The following is a 20,799-nucleotide window of genomic DNA, read 5'->3' as shown; positions in this document are numbered from 1 at the left end:
ATGCATACGCTCCCATCCCCACCAAACAATTCTCAATCAACTTTTCTCTTTTCATTTTTCCAATTTTGGGAGCGTTTGATTCGTTACTCTTTTTTTAAAAGGATATTGGCGCTTATTATCACCAAATTTTCTAAAAATTTGTTATTTCTCAACGAATTTAAACTTGACATATAATATCACACATATAGACAGTTATTGATTTTTTTCTCCCGCGACAAAATCCAGCTATATTTCATTTGTTACTATATCACATAAAATATGGTTACCACTGAAAAATGACAGTGATATGATTACAAAGTTCATAAAAAACCAAATATGGTTATTCATCTCATTTTGATTTGGTTAGATTTTGTCGCCATTGGAAAAAAAATTCAACAACTAGTTAAGTTCGTGATATTATATGTCAAGTTCAAAATTAACGGTAGAAAACAAATTTTTTATAATTTTTATAATATTAAGCGCTAACATCCCTTTTTTTAATCAATAAATGAATATAAATTTTAAAGGTCTCATCGAATTCAGGACCTTTGGTGTGCTGGCATAAATTTGATATCTTATCCATCTACTATAGCCATTTTCTTTATATTTTGTTAAATTTTTTATATAAAATTTATTTATAATCACTTTTTGTATCAAAGTCAGCAATACCCTCAAATGGGAGAAAAATAACAATACTAGATAGTATTTGAATTGCTTTTGAGAGACAATATGCACATTATAAAAATATGTTCATGCCTAATAAAATACCACATATGCTCATTGTAATTTGATATTGAGAGAAAGATCGCCAACTATTAAAAATATTAATTGTGCTGAACGAGATTTTCTTGCTTAATTAGTGAGAGCATTAGAAAACAAAAGAGATAGTACATGTTCAAATTATAGCCAATTATACTGAATTAAAATTAATCAATACTTCAAATATAATGCTGCATTCTCTTAGTTTTACTATGTTAAGGACCGAAATCCCTAACGATCCGATAAAACGGACAATAACGAGATAAAGATAATCCGGCGCCCGTGAGGGTCGGCGGAGATAAAGATCTGGGCGGCTGTGCGCGGGTTCCAACCCGTCGGGCAACGGCTACAGATCAGATATACGTTCCGGCTGTGCGCGGAGACCTTCCGTCGGGCAGCAGGTAGCGTAGGAAATTACGGATTCAAAGCATAACTCGAGGCATTTGGCCAAAATAATATATTCATTGATTCATTGTTGGATGCTTAAATATGATAACAAGCTCTTCTATTTATAATAGTAGAATACTACCCTAACTTATTGAATAAGAAAACTAAGATATGGAAAAGATTTGGTGAAATAAAAGATAACTAAATAATTGTGATTTCCTAAGATATGGGATCGTATCAACTCCCCCACGGTTGAAATCCGCCTTGTCCTCAAGGTGGAAACTACGAAGCAACGACGATAGCCGTAAGCAAAAGCTTTGGTGAGACGTCTCCTCCTGGATCAAACACATACTGAATAGTTGAATGTATCCCTCGATCACTTCCATAAAAAATCAACCAAGGAGACCTAATTTGGCCACCAAAATTCCGTGCCAAAATGAAAAACCTGTTCACACCTCCAACAATGCTCAAACATGGCGTGTCATTGCGCGGAGGGATCAACCTTGCATCGGTGTCGAGCGATGTTGATCGATGATTCATACTTGGAACATCACCGACATTCAAATCCACATAGACACAAGCAAGTGCATGCGAACCGGAGTGGGCGTTTAATTTAAGCTCATCCTCACACAACCTTCGCTTCTTCTCCATTTCCTCTTGATTGTCCCGTTTTTTCATATCAAATCCAGCCAGGATGTCATTAACAAGGCTCTGATTCTCCATGCTCTCTCTCTCACTCGGCTTCTCCATCAACACACTAAAATCTTTCTCTTTCGGCTCTAAACTAGATTGAAGGGCGTCGGCTTTATTTTCTTTCTCTAGCAAAGTCTCTGTATCTTCTCTCATCTCCAATTCCTTATGTGTTGGAACACTAAGATCATCAATCTTCTCATCAAATGCCCTGACGAGCACTGGCCGCGGCGTATTGCCGGTCTTGACGATCTCTTCTAGGGACTCGTCGATTGGAACATCAACATCAGGATTAGCGTCTCCATTGTGAACGGTGCTGTTGGGAACATCCTCAACTAGATTTTCGTCATCTATATTTTCCTCAAACGCTGTATTCAACTCAGCGAGGAGGGAGGAATTCTTCAATCTATAAATACGCAACTTCTCGTTGTAATCACTTACTGCAGCTAGGTGGGCTGGGTAAGGAGAACAAACCTTGAGGCTGGGAATATTGGGCAGACCATGTTGTTTCCCCGAATCAACAAACCTGCTGGACTGTTGAGGCGAATGCGTGGCAACGGCAGACAACGGAGCTGTGCGGTGACTCAGCGGTCTGTCATACTTCGTAGGCTGCAAGGTCTGCGGGCAGCGATAGTCGGGCGGATCCCAACGACTAGGCGGACCCAGTGGTGGCTGATCATAATCCGAATATCCTCGCGATGGTTCCCAACAAGAGGGCTGCCACGACTGTGGTGGGTCGTAACAAGTGGCTGGCCGACTAAACTGCTGATCATACCCGTCTATTTGTTGACGATGTTGTTGATATCTTGGTGGGTCCCAACATGAACCCTTGTAATTTCTCCCATCGCGACGATATCGATCTCTCTGCGGGCTGTCACGCGTGCCAAAATTAGGGTTTCTGGGGCGAGGCCCCCCCTCCCAATTACATCTCCGTCGTGCCCCATCACCATCAGAATCGTCGTCGTCATACCCTGTTCGCTGATCATACCTGCGGTAGGGGTTTGGTTCAAGATTATCGAACCGGCGATCCATTTCATCCCTCCAAGAATCCCATCTGTCGAGTCTATCTATCAAGCGATCCAATTTATAACCCACGGAATCATCGTGGTCCGCATCCTCCGTTGGGCGACCCTCACGGTCCCCCTCGTCGGTCTGCTGTCGGTTGAAACCGACGTTGTCTCGGCGGCCAATTGCGTTATCACGGCGCGACGAGCCATTCAGAAAGTAGTCGGGTCGGTTTGTGCCCCAACCTTGCCTACCGTTGTTGTATCGTCTCATGAGTACTGGATGAAAGCACCAGTTGTTAAGGACCGAAATCTCTAACGATCCGATAAAACGGACAATAACGAGATAAAGATAATCCGGCGCCCGTGAGGGTCGGCGGAGATAAAGATCTGGGCAGCTGTGCGCGGGTTCCAACCCGTCGGGCAACGGCTACAGATCAGATATACGTTCCGGCTGTGCGCGGAGACCTTCCGTCGGGCAGCAGGTAGCGTAGGAAATTACGGATTCAAAGCATAACTCGAGGCATTTGGCCAAAATAATATATTCATTGATTCATTGTTGGATGCTTAAATATGATAACAAGCTCTCCTATTTATAATAGTAGAATACTACCCTAACTTATTGAATAAGAAAACTAAAATATGGAAAAGATTTGGTGAAATAAAAGATAACTAAATAATTGTGATTTCCTAAGATATGAGATCATATTATAAAGAGATGAAGGCATATAAATATTTAGGTGGGTGATGTTGTTGGGAGCAACAAATTGGACTTAAATTGTTAACAATGAATTATATATGTTGATGCTACTGAATTATTTGTCAGATAAAGTTGGGCAAATTAAGTGGCCACGAGGTTGTGTTGATTATGTTGGTTGTGCCTCAATCCTAATTATTTACAGCAGTAAACGAAAGATAATTAAGTACATGCTTTAAACATCATTTGGATATTAAAATAGGGAATTAAGGGCCCCTTAGTAGGATATAAAACCATTTATATCATTTAAAAGTGCCACAAATAATTATTTCTCCTTTTCTAGAAACACTTATTTCGTTTAGACCATCAATCAGTAAGTAAAACTCTTTATTGATTGGATGCAATCATTTGCATACTAATTTTAAACAATTCATGGCTTTTTACCAAAAAAAAGATGAATCTTGATTTCACACGTATTATGAATCAATCTTGAAGAATAATATTAATTTGATATTCATACTATTAATTACACGTACATAAAAAATTATTCAGTACACTCCAACGACCGTTGATGCAAATTCTAGTGCTGTGTTTCTAATTGGAACATAGTAAAATAATCGAATAATATATATATAGATATCAAGTGTTGTGTTTCTAATTGACTTGTAGCAAACAAAATAAATAAAATTAGTTGAGGATGAATTGCATAAAAAAGGATAAAAATATAATTGACGACAATTTTTGATAACATGAGCTAAGTATTTAAAAATTTAGACTACAACCTAAAACCAATGATCACTGCAAATTGTTGTATTGTGATTTAACGAGATTTTTTATAGTGTAGCATATCCACACCCGCTGCTTATATGAGGGCCACTGTCATTAATTTTAACATTGTTTATTTGATTCTATATATTTTGTTTGATTTTAATGCAATAAAATATGTTATTGAATTTTTTTTCATTTCATAAAATTGCTTAATTTATTATTTTATTCATATATTTGAAGGTAAAGAGAAAACAAGCAAATCAAATTTTATTTTTTACTATTATATTAAAATTTTAATTAATATTTTTAATATATTAGAATCAAACTAAATACATATTACTATAACAAAACAAATAACGTTAAACGTTGTAGTGCTAATCACATCACAAATTTAATCTCTATTTACAAAGGATGAAAAATCATGAATTACTATATTTTATATATTTTTACTATAATAATATTAAAGATAGTATAATTTATTTTAATATTAAAAAAATTATTTATAAACCATTAAAATTGTGACAAATGACACTCCCTCAATGCACATATTATAGTTGTCGTATGTTAATTATCATAAATAATATAGTTAATGACTTGTCAGAGGTTGACATAAAGTTTAACATTGTATGAGTATGAATTCAAAATATCGTTGTCGATTGTGCAATGATTCACTGATTCACATAAACTTTCAATTTAACAAAATTGACATAAAAGCATTCACAATAGGGGCACCGTCCGGATTGCGCGCGAGAAAGCCAAGCGATGGCGCTCGGCAATGGCCGACGAGACGGGCAACAGCGTGGGCACTCGGCGCCAACTGCGCGCCTAATGACCGCAGAACGTGTGCCGTCGTGTTTATTTCAATTTTTTTAATTCTTAATTTTACCTATAAAATACCGTGATCCCATTTCATTTTCTCATCCAATTTTCTCACTTCTCTCTAAAAATGGCTTTCATCAAGTGTTGATGATGATCCAATTGATAAGCTTATTTTGCAAGCCTTGTGGGACGAGTCGTGTGCCCAATTAAACCGCGAACTGGAACGACTTGTGCAAGCGGAGCTGGAGGTGGCGGTCCCTCGACCGATCCAGCATCGATGGATTGTCACCCATGACCATGTCGTGGCTCACCAACGACTGTTCGGTACATTGTGGCAGCGTTATCCGCGCTTTACGCATACTTCCAATAGCGATCTGATGCCAGCGGTAGGCCCGGATTATCACTGCTATAGAAGTGCACCGCTGCAATTAGGCAATTGGCTTATGGAGGATCGGCCTACAAGTTCGACGAGTATCATCACATCGGCGACACAACTGGTCGCGAGTGTCTAAAGTATTTTTGTCAGGGCATCATCGAAGTATTCAGCCCCACATATCTTCGAAACCCCACCCGAATGCCAACATCTGGTTGATTGCACGGGAGAGTGCATGGCTTTCCTGGAATGTTGGGCATCATAGATTGCATGCATTGGCAAGGAAAGAACTGCCAGACCGGGTTCAAATGCAAGCGTCCGACAATGATCCTCAAAGTCGTTGCTAACCATCGGCTGTGGATTTAGCATGCGTACCTGGGGATTTCGGGTCGAACAACGACATCAACGTCCTACATGCCGTTGCCTCTCTTCAATGACCAGTGCAAGGGTGTGGGTCCGACCATCAAGTTCGAAGCCAACGACAACCAACATAAAGTATACATTAAGTAATAATTCTAACTAATACCCCCTCCGTCCCATAAAAATATGTGCAATTTTCATTTCCGTCTGTTCCATAAAAATATGGGCATTTCCATTCATGGAAAATTGCCCCCAACTCATTATCCATATATACCAGTTTGTTTACATCTTATACCTCTATGTCCCACTATTATAACTCATTAAACAATAATTATAATATGAGTCTCACTATTTATTAATACTACTTTAACTCTATTTCCCATCATCTTTCTTACTTTACTAATTATTCATTAATTATAGTAGCATTTCAATTGCCCATATTTTTATTGGATGGAGGGAATATTTATTATAGTGTACTCACTATCTAATTATTCTGTGTAAATAATTTAGTAATCTTTATAATCCAAATTTGTAATTTTATTTTCTAAAATTGAAATCTAAAAGTGTACTCATAATTTAAATAATTTTATGTGTACAATTATTATATACACCATTTGTTCACGATTTAAAGAGCAATACTGAATCAATGCAATTTTAAGAATTTGTTAGACTTCGTGAATAAAAGTGAATGAAAAAAATTTATGGAATACAGATAAACCAACAAACATATATATAATTTTTTTTTGTAGTTTTTATCCCCTCCTATATGCGCATCACTTCTAAATGTTCTTCACGCCCCAATTAATTTTCTTCTTCTCACATGTTCTCATTTTAGCTTCCAATATCCATCATATTTAAAACTCTTACAAGCATGGGGTGTGAGCATTGGTTTCGATGCGAGAAGAAGTCCTTTTTGATTAAAATATGTCAAGGCGAATGGAGAAGGGTAAAATGTTGTCAACAAGTAACGAACATCATGAAAAATCTGTCAAACAATTTCTTAGGGTTTAGAATAATTAGTAGAAGTCATTTTTGGACAAAAATATGCCAAAGCGTATGGAGAAGCATGGATGATCCAGGAATTCTATATAAATGGAGCAAAAATACATATAAAGATAAGAATTAGAGAAGGGTCATATATAGGGGATATTTCAAAAAAATTTAAAATAAATGATCAAAATAGTATAAATAATTTTTTTTAAGATAGGGCAATTTCCCCTTTTAAGGCTAATATTGATCCGTCCCAAGTGGAGAAAGGCGAGATGTTGTGAACAAGTAATGATCAGTCAAACAATTTCTTAAATGATTGTGAATAGAAAAAATTAATAGAATATTTGGATCTGTATAAAAAAAGAAAAAAGAAAAATACTTATATCTTTAAATATGATAAAATAAATTTTTATATAGTGGATAAAAGCATCAATAGTTTATTATTACTCCATCAGATGTTAGTATGTGGATACATGTGGGTTGGGTTGAATATGACTTGGATATTTGGTAGCTTTAGTTAGGTATTTTGTACTCGATTTATTACTTAATTTCTTTCCTCAACGATAACTTAGCATTAAACTAAACATCACATAAATATATATATATAACTAAATTAGTGACCGTTATTTGCATATTTGAATATTTTTGAAAAACAGAGCTAACTGATAGCTCTATCTCCGTCTCCTGCTCTTCTCACTCACTCAAACAACCTTTATTCTTCCCCAATTTCTCCATTTATTTTTCAATTTCCCTCTCATTTCATCACACCGTTCAAATCATGGCTGCTTATGCAGGAGTGCTGGTTTCGGATCCATGGCTCCAGAACCAGTTCACTCAGGTGGAGCTCCGCACCTTGAAATCATCGGTGAGTGTTGCTTTAATCCTTCTCCGATCCTTCTATTCTCGTTTTCGCTTCTCATCGCTGCGCTTTCCTGCAGTTCATCGCCATGAGGAGGGAGAGCGACGGCGGTTTGAAGCTGGCCGACCTGCCGGGGAAGATGTCCAGGCTGAAGCACGTCGGCGAGACTCTCACGGAGCATGAGCGAGCGGCGTTTCTTCACGATTCGTATCACAATTTGGAAATTGATGTCGATTTTGAGCTCTTTTTGAGGGTAATCATGTTTCTCATTTCTGTGTTTTCTGCATTCAAGCTTAATTAATAGATTATCGGGATCGTATCGCTTCTCTTTCTGTTTTAGAGTGTTTGTTTGGGGCAATGTGTAAAAACATAGAGATCGAAGTAAGTGATTCCGTGTTTTTTTGTTAGTTAAGGAGTTGCAAGGCAATGTTTATCTTCAAATGAGTGTTGTTTGAATTATTGACTCTCTTAAAGGTTTTCTTCATTGGTGATTTTGCATTCGATCAGACTTACTTGTTTCTCAAAGGTTTATGTACCGAGATCTTTGAACAATTATGTATTACCACATCTATTTTTTTTTTCATATTTCGGTGGGTTCGCTTTTCTTCTCAGCAAAAATAAGTGCCGTCTACCTTGAGATTTCATCTCCATCAAAGGGCTAACTCATTCTTTTCGCTTGACTTTGTAATTGGGATTGGGATCGTATTTTTGCAGTATGCCGGAGGAATCCATTTTCCTGGAAACTTTTGTGGGTTTCGAATTTAACAATGTTTCATATCTTAGTACTAACAAGGATGGTTCTCATCTTCATCTTATTCAGTAAAAAAGTCTTTCTTGCAATGAGCAGTTATCGTGGAATTTTCCTCTTATTTTTCCCTTTTTCTCCTTGCTCAAGCAGTTGTTCCCAGCCCTGTTTTGTTGTTATTTCCCGTTAGAGCTGTTGAAAATTGCTTCTTATTTATGTGGTTTGTTTATACCTTCTACGCTCTACTGCACTTTTCTAATCAACGAGTGTCATTTGATTTATAACGCTACAGGTTTATCTTAAACTTCAAGCTCTTGCCACTGAAAAGAGGGGAATTGGTGCAAAAAACGCATCTGCATTTTTGAAGTCTCCTACCTCAACATTGCTCCATACCATAAGCGAGTCTGAGAAGGCTTCATATGTTGCTCACATCAATAACTATCTGGCAGAAGATGAATTCTTGAAAAAGTACCTTCCTTTAGATACAGCAACAAACAATCTCTTTGAGATCGCCAAGGATGGAGTTCTTATATGGTGATGATACTATATTTTGTCTTCATCATCTTTTATATGTTGAGTGTTTGCTCTGAATACTTAATAACAGAAAAATGCCTCTTGGATGCAGCAAGCTTATAAATGTTGCTGTGCCTGGAACAATTGACGAGCGGGCTATTAATACAAAGAGGGTGCTCAACCCATGGGAGAGGAATGAGAATCATACCTTATGCCTTAACTCTGCCAAGGCAATTGGATGTACTGTTGTCAATATAGGGACTCAAGACTTTATTGAAGGAAGGGTATGTTCACCTTTATAGGAAAATAATACTCCCTCCGTCTCAAGATATTAGACTCGTATACCACTTTGGGATGTCCCAACACACTTGAGCCATTTCTATTTACGGTAAAAATCTACTTTATTACCAACCCCACTTACACCACTAAACAACACCACCTAAATTCTTGTGCTAAAAGAAATGAGTCTAATATCTTGGGACGGAGGGAGTATCATATAAAGATTACAGTTGTGGTTTTCAATAATGAATTTCTCCACGGCAAGAATTACAGGCTTATATTTACCTTGCTTTGTGTCTGATTTGCAGAGGCACCTTGTTCTTGGGGTCATTTCTCAGATTATCAAGGTGAGGATACTTGCATGTTAACAATAATAGTATAAGATATGATATTCAAATGCTTGAAACTGAACTGCTTGGAGTTAGATCTTTCAAATGTTAGACCAAAAGTTGTAAAATCCTTCCATTATTTGTCCTATGCTGGAACTTGACATCCAAGTTGATGTGTTGTTCTAGATACAACTGCTGGCAGACCTCAACTTAAAGAATACACCACAGTTAGTGGAGCTTGTTGGTGACAGCAAGGTACTCACTTGTGCTTTCAACTAAAATATGGATTTTTCCCATATGTGCATTTTTATGATATTACTACTTGATAATGTAGGATGTGGAGGAGTTGATGAGCTTACCACCAGAGAAGATCTTGCTTAGGTGGATGAATTTTCAGTTAAAAAAGGGAGGATACTCAAAAACAGTTACAAATTTCTCATCTGACGTGAAGGTAAATGGAGATGTCAGATGTGTAAAAACACTTCAATTTTCAGCTTTTATTGTTCTATCATATTGCAATATATTCCTTCCTGTCAACCTCCCCATAGCTGCTTAGGGAGTTTATGCAGTTCTTTTACAGATATAACATATATGTATGTGTTTACTTAGTTATCTTTTTTAATCCTAACTGGGAGCATGTAATGGTGTTTTCAGGTGCCGCCATAACTCAATGCATTTTGTTTTAATTGAAGCTTGAATAAATATGAAATTATTTATGAATTACTTCGGAGTATCTCACTGATGTTTATAAACTTCTCTATCCTGAAAGAAAGTTCAGTATATGTACAGCTGTGGTTTTTTTCCTAGTATGCTATAATTTTTAATGGTATGTTCAAGGCATGAATTCTGTCATGATTTATGTAGGATGCAGAGGCTTATGCTCATCTGTTGAATGTTCTGGCTCCAGAACACAGCAATCCTTCCACACTGAAAGTTAAAGATCCTCTGGAAAGAGCAAAATTAGTTCTTGAGCATGCTGATAAGATGGGTTGCAAGAGATACTTAACAGCTAAAGATATTGTGGATGGTTCTCCGAATCTTAATCTTGCATTTGTGGCACACATCTTCCAGCATAGGTGAGGGGCACTGGAAAATTTGAACTTTGACTTATACGGTTTTCCCCTAAACTTTAACAAGTAAATGTTCCTATGAATTATGTACGCAGTTATGCACCAAAATATGTTGGATGAAAAAATGCTTTGCAGCCACGAGTTAGATAGTATAACTTCTTCTGTTTCTACTAATACCAATTTCAGCTCTGTTATCTGTCATATCACTTCGTGCATAAGCAAATAAATTTGCATGAGGTCTGAAATCAGTTAAGTTATAGCCAACTGCAAATGCTAATAAAACCATAACTTATATTGCATCTTTTGAGTAACTTATTCCCTCTCATTTTTATACTAGTCCCTTGACCTTGAAATCTCTAACTTTCGGAAATATGCTTTAGTGTCCGCTTCGAGCATGATTACTACGTACGAGTATCAACTTTTTGTATATTATAATGAAAATTAGCTTTTGCTGATTTTGGTAATAGTAATACATAAGTGACACATTGTTGAAGATGTGATCCACTCAGAGTTTTTCTTTTTCTTTTTTAATTAATGTTTTGTTGTTTCTCATCCAATTCTCCCATGCGTAATGCTTTTCCTGATACACACACTCTCTCTCTCTCTCTCTCTCTCTCTCTCTCTCTCACACACACACACACACACACACACACACTCGCACATATATTATTTTCCTTATTTTTTTTTCATTTTGAGATTGATACCTGCTTTTACGATATTGCTTACAGTTATTGTTAATTTCATATGAAGGAATGGACTGTCAACCCAAACAAAACAGATATCTTTTCTTGAAACTCAACCTGATGATGCACAAATCTCCAGAGAAGAGAGAGTATTTCGTTTCTGGCTAAATAGCCTGGGAAATTCCTCATACATCGATAATGTCTTTGAAGATCTCAGAAATGGGTAAGTGTTGCTACTAACAAGTCAAATCCAGCTTGCATTTCTGCTTCATGGTTTCTAATTAAGAAGAAAGACTGAAAACTTTATTATGTTTTTTATTACAATCTTGTGCCTTTTTTTCACAGGATTTATAAGTGTAGTTAAATCTACAATTGGTTCTTCTAAACAGAAGATTTTGAAGTGTATATGTATTAAAGAATAATTATGCTATCATTTTGTTGTGTGCAGATGGATACTCTTAGAGACACTTGACAAGGTGTCTCCAGGGATTGTTAACTGGAAAATTGCTTCTAAGCCACCAATTAAAATGCCATTCAGGAAAGTAGAAAATTGCAACCAAGTTGTCAAAATTGGGAAACAGTTGAAGTTTTCCCTTGTTAACGTTGCTGGAAACGATATTGTTCAAGGAAACAAGAAATTGATACTAGGTATATTCTTAATGAGGGCTATAGGCTATTGAGCTCATTATAACTGCTATTATTGTCACGTAAATATTTCATGTTAACTAATGTGTTTCAACTTTACTTTTCAGCCTATCTATGGCAGCTGATGCGATGTAACATGCTTCAACTATTGAAACATCTAAGATCCCATTCTCACGGGAAGGAAATTACTGATGCTGACATTTTGGAGTGGGCTAACAGCAAGGTCAGAAACGCAGGGAGCCAAACCTGTATGGACAGTTTCAAGGTATTAATCTTTTGTTAATTCCCACTTTCACACTAGTATTACTTAGAAACTGAAAGTGCATAGTCCATTGCTCATGTTTCTTTAGGTGATGCTCCAATTTTATTGCCATATTAATAGTATAGCGAGCATCTTTCTATTCATGTCTTCAAATAATTTTTTATCCCTCCCCCCGGGCACGTTTGTTGGCTACCAGCATTCGAACTTGTTATTCTCAAGCTTTGCTGAAGCCTGATGTAATTGTAACATTCAAAACTTTCCACAATATAGTACTGCCTTTGATTATAATCTTATTAATCCAATGCCGGGCAAGCTTGATATTAAATATTCTATTCTGTATTTAATAATAACTGTGAGTTTACACAGATAATTCTTTTGAACTAAGCTAATAAAGTACTTTAGCAGAACCTGCGTACGAGCTTTAGCTTAACTTATCCATGCAAGCACGCTGGTCAATTTTAGCACCGTATGTCTTTTTTGTGATTCCTGAAAGCATCTGCAATATCAAACTGCAGGATAAGAGGTTGTCTGATGGAATTTTCTTCCTCGAGCTACTTAGTGCTGTGCACCCAAGATCGGTCAATTGGAGTCTTGTCACAAAAGGATCAAGTGGTAAGTTTACTTCTAACTGAACTTGTAGGTAGTTTTTCTTTCAGTCTAGTATTTCATGATTATGGTGTGAAACTCAAGCAAAACATTTTGGTAAAGCATTGAATTATTGGCAATTTATGTAACAAGGTTCTAACAAAGTGCGTATACAGTATACTATGCTCGTTTTAATTCCCTGGTAGTGGAGAATATCACGCAACGATATATATCTTCTTGTCCTTTTACTTCGTCTTCATTTTCTCGTGTATGCAACTGAATCTTAGGGGTTGTTGTATTGTATCGTTGAATGTAACAGAGGAGGAGAAGAAAATGAATGCTACCTACATCATTAGCATTGCAAGGAAACTTGGATGTTCCATATTTTTGCTCCCTGAAGACATAATTGAGGTAATCCTCGTTTCTCCTACACGAGCTCAATTCACGTCTTCTACATTTCCTTGTTCTTACGTTTAGTTTTATCTGAATAAACTAGGTGAATCAAAAGATGATGCTGACATTGACAGCAAGTATTATGTATTGGACCTTGAAACAACAACCTGTTGAAGACCGAGCTTGTGGAGGTTCAGACACTGAGACAGGAAGCCTTGTCGACTCGAGCTCAAACTCGACAGTCGACGACACAGCCTCTGAATCATCAACAGATGACAGCAGCAGTAACTGATGTCGTCTTGACATCGGGTAAGAAACCAAGCAAATAGTATATTGTATTGATTCTTGATTGGAAATTTTGGAAATGGTTAGTGTTTTTGAAGGCTGTAGAGAATATTGAGCGATTTGGATGCAGTTTTTTTACTGAAGCAGAAAACAGCTCATGTATGTATGTGTATAGTCATAAACAAACGTGTATTTGGATTGGTATACGTACAAGATTGCTCCTTGTACAACCTTTTGACGACAGATTTATTGCGTGGTCTTTGCTTGTTGGCATGTAGAAAATAATTACTATATTCAATCGCGAATCATAGTATTATATAGTAGATTTTTATTCTGTGTGAATTTATATAACTAGCATCTCATTTCTCATTATCCACAACTCATAATCATTTTAGTTCAACCTATTTCAAATCATCAATCTCGACCATATTTGTGGATACTCAATCATGATTTGGGCCATGATTGACTAAATTTGTAAATTTCGGAATTTTATAAAGATAAATGGTGGGTCCGGTTAGGTTGACAATTATCTTAAATTGTACTCCCTCCTTTTTCGTTCGTCTCAACTAAGATGACCCCTTTCTTATTTAGGAAATATTTAAAATACTCAATTATCTTTTTCCTTTCTTACTTTATTTCTCTCTCCTATTTTTAAACACCCAACTACCTTTTCCCTCTCTTACTTTTTACATCTCTCCTACTTTTAAACATCAATAACTTTTTATCTTTCTTACTTTATTCATCTCTCATACTTTTAAATACTCAACAACTTTTTCTCCCCCTTCTTAAAGACTTTAAAATTAGCATGCATAAAATCTCATGCCGTCCCAAGAAAGGGTCATCTTCTTTGAGATGGAGGGAGTAACTAATAATTATGTCAACAACCTACGCTATAGATGTGACTGTCACATTCATCTGAAATATAGTAAGGCTACGTTGCGTTTCCCAGTTGATAATTTTTTATTGAGATATGTGTTCATGATCCTGTTTTGGTAAGAATTAATATTTCTCCAAATAGGGACCATGTTGTGCATGAGTCGCACTTATAACCCCGACTGACGAGCAAATGGAAGTGACTTATAGGAGCTTTGATAGAGTGTTAGCTACCCGCTCGTGTTGGCCAAGGTAAGCCTCAAACACAAACAAGTGTTGATCAAGTGAATATATTTGAACCAAGATGATCCTACGCGGGTGAACGTCAACGTCTCACTAGACCTATCCACGTTTAGTTGAACAAGTAATCCAACCGTTTTAAAAAAAACCTTAACCCACAAGCTACTAATTAGCACATGAAAGTAAGGATCCGATACCACAAGAATGGAAAGTATTAATATGTGTAATTAAGGACAGTTTGGAAGGGGTTCACTGTTGCAACGCAACTTAGAGTGGGTTAATAATTAACTATTTGACTTAAATGAAAAAGTAAGGAATTTTACCTAGACTTATCAGTTAGACTGAAAGCATCCACAATAGTGGAGCCCAAGTCCAAGGCCAAGCCACCAAAACTTGGCCGGGCCACAAAAAAACTTGTCCACCCCAATAGTGGACAACCCAAGCCACAAATAAATGATTTTTTTTCATTTTTGCTTATATTTTAATTTAACTACAATAAAAATTATCGGGCTATAATATTTAGAAAAAAATATAAATTAATTAAAAAAGTTGACAATTACAAGTAAATATATTTATTGAAAATTTGAATTTTAATTATTTCCGTAATTAGGGTGTGAATTGAAATCACAATCCTTAATTAAATAGTTGACCAATTTTAATTGGGATTTAGTTTTAAAGATGATTTATTTCCTAAATTAATGTCAAATTAATTATTTTTTGAAAACATGCGTCCCTCTCTGTCTCTCTCCATACTTCATCTTCTCCAAAATTCCCCTCCATAAAATTAGCACTAAACTGAAAAAAAAGAATTTCGAATTGGGCGGGCGCCGCGGCTCTCGGCCGCCACAATAGCGAGCCACGGCCCACTCCCAAGCGCCCCGGCCAGGCCACCCGTGTGGCGCTCCCATGGTCTCCCCTCCCACCGCGGCTCTTCATGGCTCCAACAATAGGGAGCCGTGGCTCCCCTATTGTGGGCGCTCTGAGAAGGCATGAAAACATGAATAAAGTGGTACGTAAAATAGCAAACATTTAAATCTAGAGTGAACTGCACCAAATGGCCATAACTTTTCGCTGTGTAACAGCAAAGGCCCCTAACTTTTAAAAATCCCACCAGAGGGATCTAACAAAATATGTAATCACAAATCGTGTATATTTTACCATTTTTCGGACGAAAATGCCCAAATGGGCTAAAGGGTAGTTTAGATCTTTTACGTACTACACCTGCTCCATATGCCTGCACATAGTCTGCATGTGCAGGGGCTGTCTTGTCAAACAGTATAGTCTTCATAATTCCATTCTCCTATTTTCTTTCTTCTTTCCCTCCCTATCCGTTTCATTTTCATCTTTCATATTTCCCTCTCTAACATAATAGGCGATTATATTTTGTTCGGCATCTGGTTCGGCATCTGTTCGGCATCTGGAAATTAGTGGTTTTCATCTGGATTTCGCTGAATTTATGGTATCCATAAGGGTTTAGGCGATTTCAGCTGGAATTTTATTTTGCAAATTGGTGGTTGATTTTTTTGTTGAAGGGTAGCATCTGAAAAACTAATTTGCAATTCTTGGTCGAATTTAATGGTTGTAGGGTTACAGTCGGGGCATGTGGAAAATTTTGCTATTCTTGGTTGAAGTTTACAGTTGGGCGGAAATTTTAGTTTACAAGTTGGGCGGAAATTTTAGTTTTTGTGCTATGTGCTATCTTTTCGGCGAAATTGAATTCAGGCCGTGTTGAATTCTTGCATTGCTGATTTGAATTTTGTACTGTCATATTGAATTCAGGTCGTGTTGCAATGTCTTCTTCTTCTTCTCAATCTTTCGGCTCAAGCTTCAATTGGAATTGGCCTCGTCCCGAAATTGTGAAATGTAATCACGATCTTGAGGCTGAGCTTGTGACATCTAGGACGGCTGCTAACCCAGGTAGACGTTACTATCGCTGCCCAATATGGAAGGTTAAAACTATGTATTTTGGTCTTTTTTCCATTAATTTTCTTGGCATAAAGATTAATGAGGATGTATTATGCTGGAAGATGATTGCAAGTTTTTTTCGATGGGTTGATGCGAGTCTATCCCCAAGTCAAGACAGTTACTTTCAGAGAGTGAAACTTGAGCGAAACCAATTCGAATCTGAACTTCGAGCCAAATCAGTACTTGAAGGTGTTCTGCAGGAGAAATTGCGCATGAAAACTGTGGAGGTTGAAGCCTTGAAGTTACAACTGGGCATGAAAACTGAAGAGTGTGACGATTTGGCGCTAACAATAGGTAAAACGGCAAAAACTCTCCGACGGTTAAAAATCACAATCTTGTTCTTATGTATTGTAATTTTTCTACTGTTATAACACAGCTATGTCGTGTTCACTTCGTCGTTATCTTCTGATGTGGATTGATTACGCTTTGCAAAGCTTTGTTTTAATCTATGCCTGAGAAATCACGACTGAGGTTACTCAAATATGACCGAAATCACAAACCATGTACACAAATGAATCACGAAATACTCTATCAAATGCCTGATATTGATTGACCACGTTTTGTTATAATCTATGCCTGAAATCGAAATCACGAATGAAGTTACCCAACTATGACTGAAATCACAAACCATGTACAACAATGAATACAAACCGAACTCTTTCAAATGCGTGATGATGATTGTTTTCTCTATGCCTAAAATCACGAATGAAGTTACCCAACTATGATTGAAATCACATACAATGTAAAAAATGGATACAAACCGACGAAGTACTCTATCAAATACCACCAAAATATGTCATGATATCATTTCCACCAAAATAGTAGAGTAATTTTGTTACAAACTAGTCTGTAACATACATAACATACATATCATATCATCACTGCCACCAAAATATACAAACTCGTAGTTACCATACACATCATATCAATACTGCCACTGTAAATTGTTCACTCATCCCAAACAAACACAAAGTTTTAAGATTAAGTAAGGCCCGTCAATCTTGATCACCGTGGCGGCCGCATCTCTGAGGCTGAGTCTTGGTCCGAGTGCTTGGTCCCGGATTCGAAACATTAGGCTGCAACACTTAACAGCATAGTAAGTATATACGAGAAAGCACTGTGTACAATTAGAGAATATATGTTTATTGCATATTACCTCTCGGCAATTATTTGACGATTCTGGCAAAGTACTCTCACCAAGTTCACGCGACCCGTTGTGCTGCGAAGTTCCCCAACCTGAGAACGGGCATCTGTCCGAGGATCATTGTTGCATGTCCTCCTATTACGACCTTCTTGACCGCACCGCCGACATTTCATCACGAAGGTGCGACGCAATGACTCACCTCCGTCCGCATGAAGACGAATCTGGGGCTCCTCACGTCTCCGTTTTTTCGGCCTACCACGCTGTCGCTTTGTCCGCGGGGGCGCCAGTTCCAACACATCAGCAGAAGTAGACTTTGGCCAATTGTCCACCCTATTGATGGGGTAAAGGACATTCTCGTACAACATGATCATTGTGGACTTCAAATAATATCGGGAGACGAATCGCGTCACGTCATCGCCATTCTTGTTGATTGTTGCGATAGCATGCGTGCATGAGATTTCGGTTAGCTGCCACAATCTGCAGGAGCATGTGAAATCACGCATGTTGACTACATATTGGCCAGACGGCCCAGTTACTTGGTACGAAGACTGTCCGTTCCATGTAGCCCTCCACGATGACGCCCTCGCGTACCACTTGTCAACAAGCTCCTTGATAACAGGAGGAACTGCGTGAGTGTAGCTTTTGATCCAATGGCCTCTGATCTGAATTCTTTCCATTTGACTTGTTCGAATCTCCTCCAACATGCTGATAATTGCTTTCTCTCGAGCCAATGCAATCTTCGAATTGAATGTCTCACAAATGTTGTTCAGGAGCACATCACAACAAGTGTGTGGAGAGAAAAATGCCTTGACCCACTTTTCTTTGGGAGCAACTCCAGAAAGCCACTGATGTGTTTGGGGATACTCGGTCTGCAAAGCATTCATCTTGTCCATATAATGTTCGAGGGTGGTACTCGAGGCAATCTCCCACAACCGTTCTTTGAAATTTTCTCCAACAAATCTCTTCTTGAAATTGTTGTAAATGTGCTGCACACAAAAGCGATGCTCGCTTTGTGGGAATTCCTCATCAATCAATTTTGCAAGCCCCTGATGCAACACAACAAAATATTACCACAAAATCACAGTTCAAGTACATCATGTATTGATCAAATCACAGATAAAATAAAATCACATACCAAGTACATTATGTAATATTGAAATCACAACGACCATACCTTTTGTTGGTCAGACATAAACACATATCGTGGCCCATTTGCATGCAAGTTTAGGTCATCAGATAAGTACTCCACGAACCACTTCCACTGGACATAACTCTCGGCTTCAGTCACAGCCCAAGCAATCGGCCACCAGCCATTGTTGGGATCAATCCCCATTGCTGTCATGAGCTGTCCGTTGTACATCCCTCGCAAGAAACAAGCGTCGAAGAAGATAATTGGCCGACATAATTGCATCCATCCCTTTTTCAATGGTCCAAGGCAGCAGTAGAACCTCACGAATCTCAGGCCCACGACGCCAGAATCCCTCGTATTTTCTTAATGTATATGAATGCTGGAATCAGGGTGTGTCTGCTCCAATTCAGCTTTGTAGTAGAACAAGTTTCTGTATTAGGTTGCCGCAGAGCCGAATATGCCATCCAGTGCGTGCTCTCTGGCCCGATATGCCTTCATCCTACCTATCTTCAGGCCAAAATCTTCATCGACACACTTCCGTATAGCTGCAAGTGGAATGTGAGGGTTGGCTTTGATCTTCTCCATATAACGCTCACCAAGCCACTTTGCCGTCAGCCACTTCGAATCCAACACCTGAGAGCATGTGTGCGCGTGATCGCGTTGCATATTCATCACAACGTAATCATGACCGTTGTGTATTTCGTGCTTCATCAAGTATACATACCACTCACACCCTTGTCCTTTACAAATGGCTCGAAGCTTGTCGCCGTCATTTCTTTTCACGTGCACCCGCCTTCTGGTCATTATTGCGTACTGTCTCATCACGTCATAGAAGAAATCACTATGCTTAAAAACATCACCCGGCTTCCACAACGAAAGCTCATTAATCTCGAGCTTGAACGGGGTAAACTTTATGCCGCTCTTCTTCAAACCCTCCAAACCCTCCAAATCCTCGAGGTCATCAACATCTTGTAGCTCGTCCACATCTTCTTCCTTGAAAAGTGGGCTGTCTGTCATGTTCCTCTTGTCCACATAAGGCGAATACTTCCTCCGCCGTTTATCCCCTGACCCCCCCGACCCCCTGACCCCGGCTGGTCTTCGCCTTGACCCGGCTGGTCTTCGCGTTCACCTGGCTGGACTTCACCTTGACCCGGCTGGTCTTCGCGTTCACTTGGCTGGGCTTTACCTTGACCCGGTTGTTGTTGGAAAATGGATTCGTAATATGAGGTGAAAAGCTGCTCATCTCGGCACATGTGTGCCAACGAGATAAAATGGTCCATCTCATCATCTTCATCATCAGTCGGCGGTCCCTCGTTATGTAGATGGCAGCCGTCCGGAACGTACTCAAACGATGGAATGTATACCTCCTCTTGAGGTTCTACTCCCGGACCATCATGTACTTCCGGAATACCTTGTACCTGGGGTCCAGCTTGCACTTCCGGTCCACCATGCACTTCAGGCCCATCATGCACTTCCTGTCCAGCTTGTTCCACATCACGTTCAAGTCCAGACATTAGCAATTCATCCGGAATCTCCTCTTTAATGGGAACTTCCGCCTGCAGTTGACATTGCGGTTCAGCTAAAAAATCCAGGGTCGGGTTGTACACACTATCGTCAACATGCTGAACATCTTCACTATGATTAGATTGCCCTATCTGATTTAACATAAAATCACAAATGAACACCATACATACAAGCATAAATCACAACTATATTACAAAAGGTGTGCACTAACCTCTGCCATGCTATCAGGGTCTACAATTGCTTCATCTTCATGCAGGAGAATCTGACCAAAAGATGAATCACATATGAATACCAAACATAAACAATAAATCACAAACATATTCCACAGTGGTGTACTAACCTCTGCATGGTCTATAACTGCTTCAACCTCAACCTCCGGTTGTTTAACGTGTTCACCATTGCTACCTTCATCTCCATCTTCTACCTCAATCTCATCTCCATCTTCGCATT

General features: G+C 38.3%; 1 protein-coding gene across 1 annotated transcript; it reads left to right on the top strand.

The window, feature by feature from the left end:
- Window positions 1-7,477: 7,477 nt before the first annotated feature.
- Window positions 7,478-13,816, top strand: LOC121762475 (fimbrin-2-like). Its single transcript, XM_042158360.1, has 14 exons — window positions 7,478-7,691; window positions 7,765-7,938; window positions 8,723-8,964; window positions 9,056-9,227; window positions 9,531-9,569; window positions 9,738-9,806; window positions 9,886-10,002; window positions 10,416-10,627; window positions 11,372-11,527; window positions 11,753-11,952; window positions 12,057-12,214; window positions 12,727-12,823; window positions 13,116-13,207; window positions 13,293-13,816. Exons 1-14 carry the CDS (start codon window positions 7,605-7,607, stop codon window positions 13,479-13,481), a joined length of 2,004 nt encoding a protein of 667 aa, XP_042014294.1. The 5' UTR covers window positions 7,478-7,604; the 3' UTR covers window positions 13,482-13,816.
- Window positions 13,817-20,799: the final 6,983 nt, after the last annotated feature.

Source organism: Salvia splendens, chromosome 2 (genome assembly GCF_004379255.2).
Source record: "Salvia splendens isolate huo1 chromosome 2, SspV2, whole genome shotgun sequence".
NCBI classification, from domain to species: Eukaryota; Viridiplantae; Streptophyta; class Magnoliopsida; order Lamiales; family Lamiaceae; genus Salvia; species Salvia splendens.
This window is presented reverse-complemented; position numbering and strand designations above follow the sequence as displayed.

Excerpts from the sequence above, each read along its gene's own strand:
- LOC121762475 (XM_042158360.1), top strand. The coding sequence starts at position 7,605 with ATGGCTGCTTATGCAGGAGTGCTGGTTTCGGATCCATGGCTCCAGAAC. Across the intron at positions 8,965-9,055 it reads AAGGATGGAGTTCTTATATG|CAAGCTTATAAATGTTGCTG; the intron begins GTGATGATACTA and ends TCTTGGATGCAG. Across the intron at positions 11,953-12,056 it reads AAACAAGAAATTGATACTAG|CCTATCTATGGCAGCTGATG; the intron begins GTATATTCTTAA and ends TTTACTTTTCAG.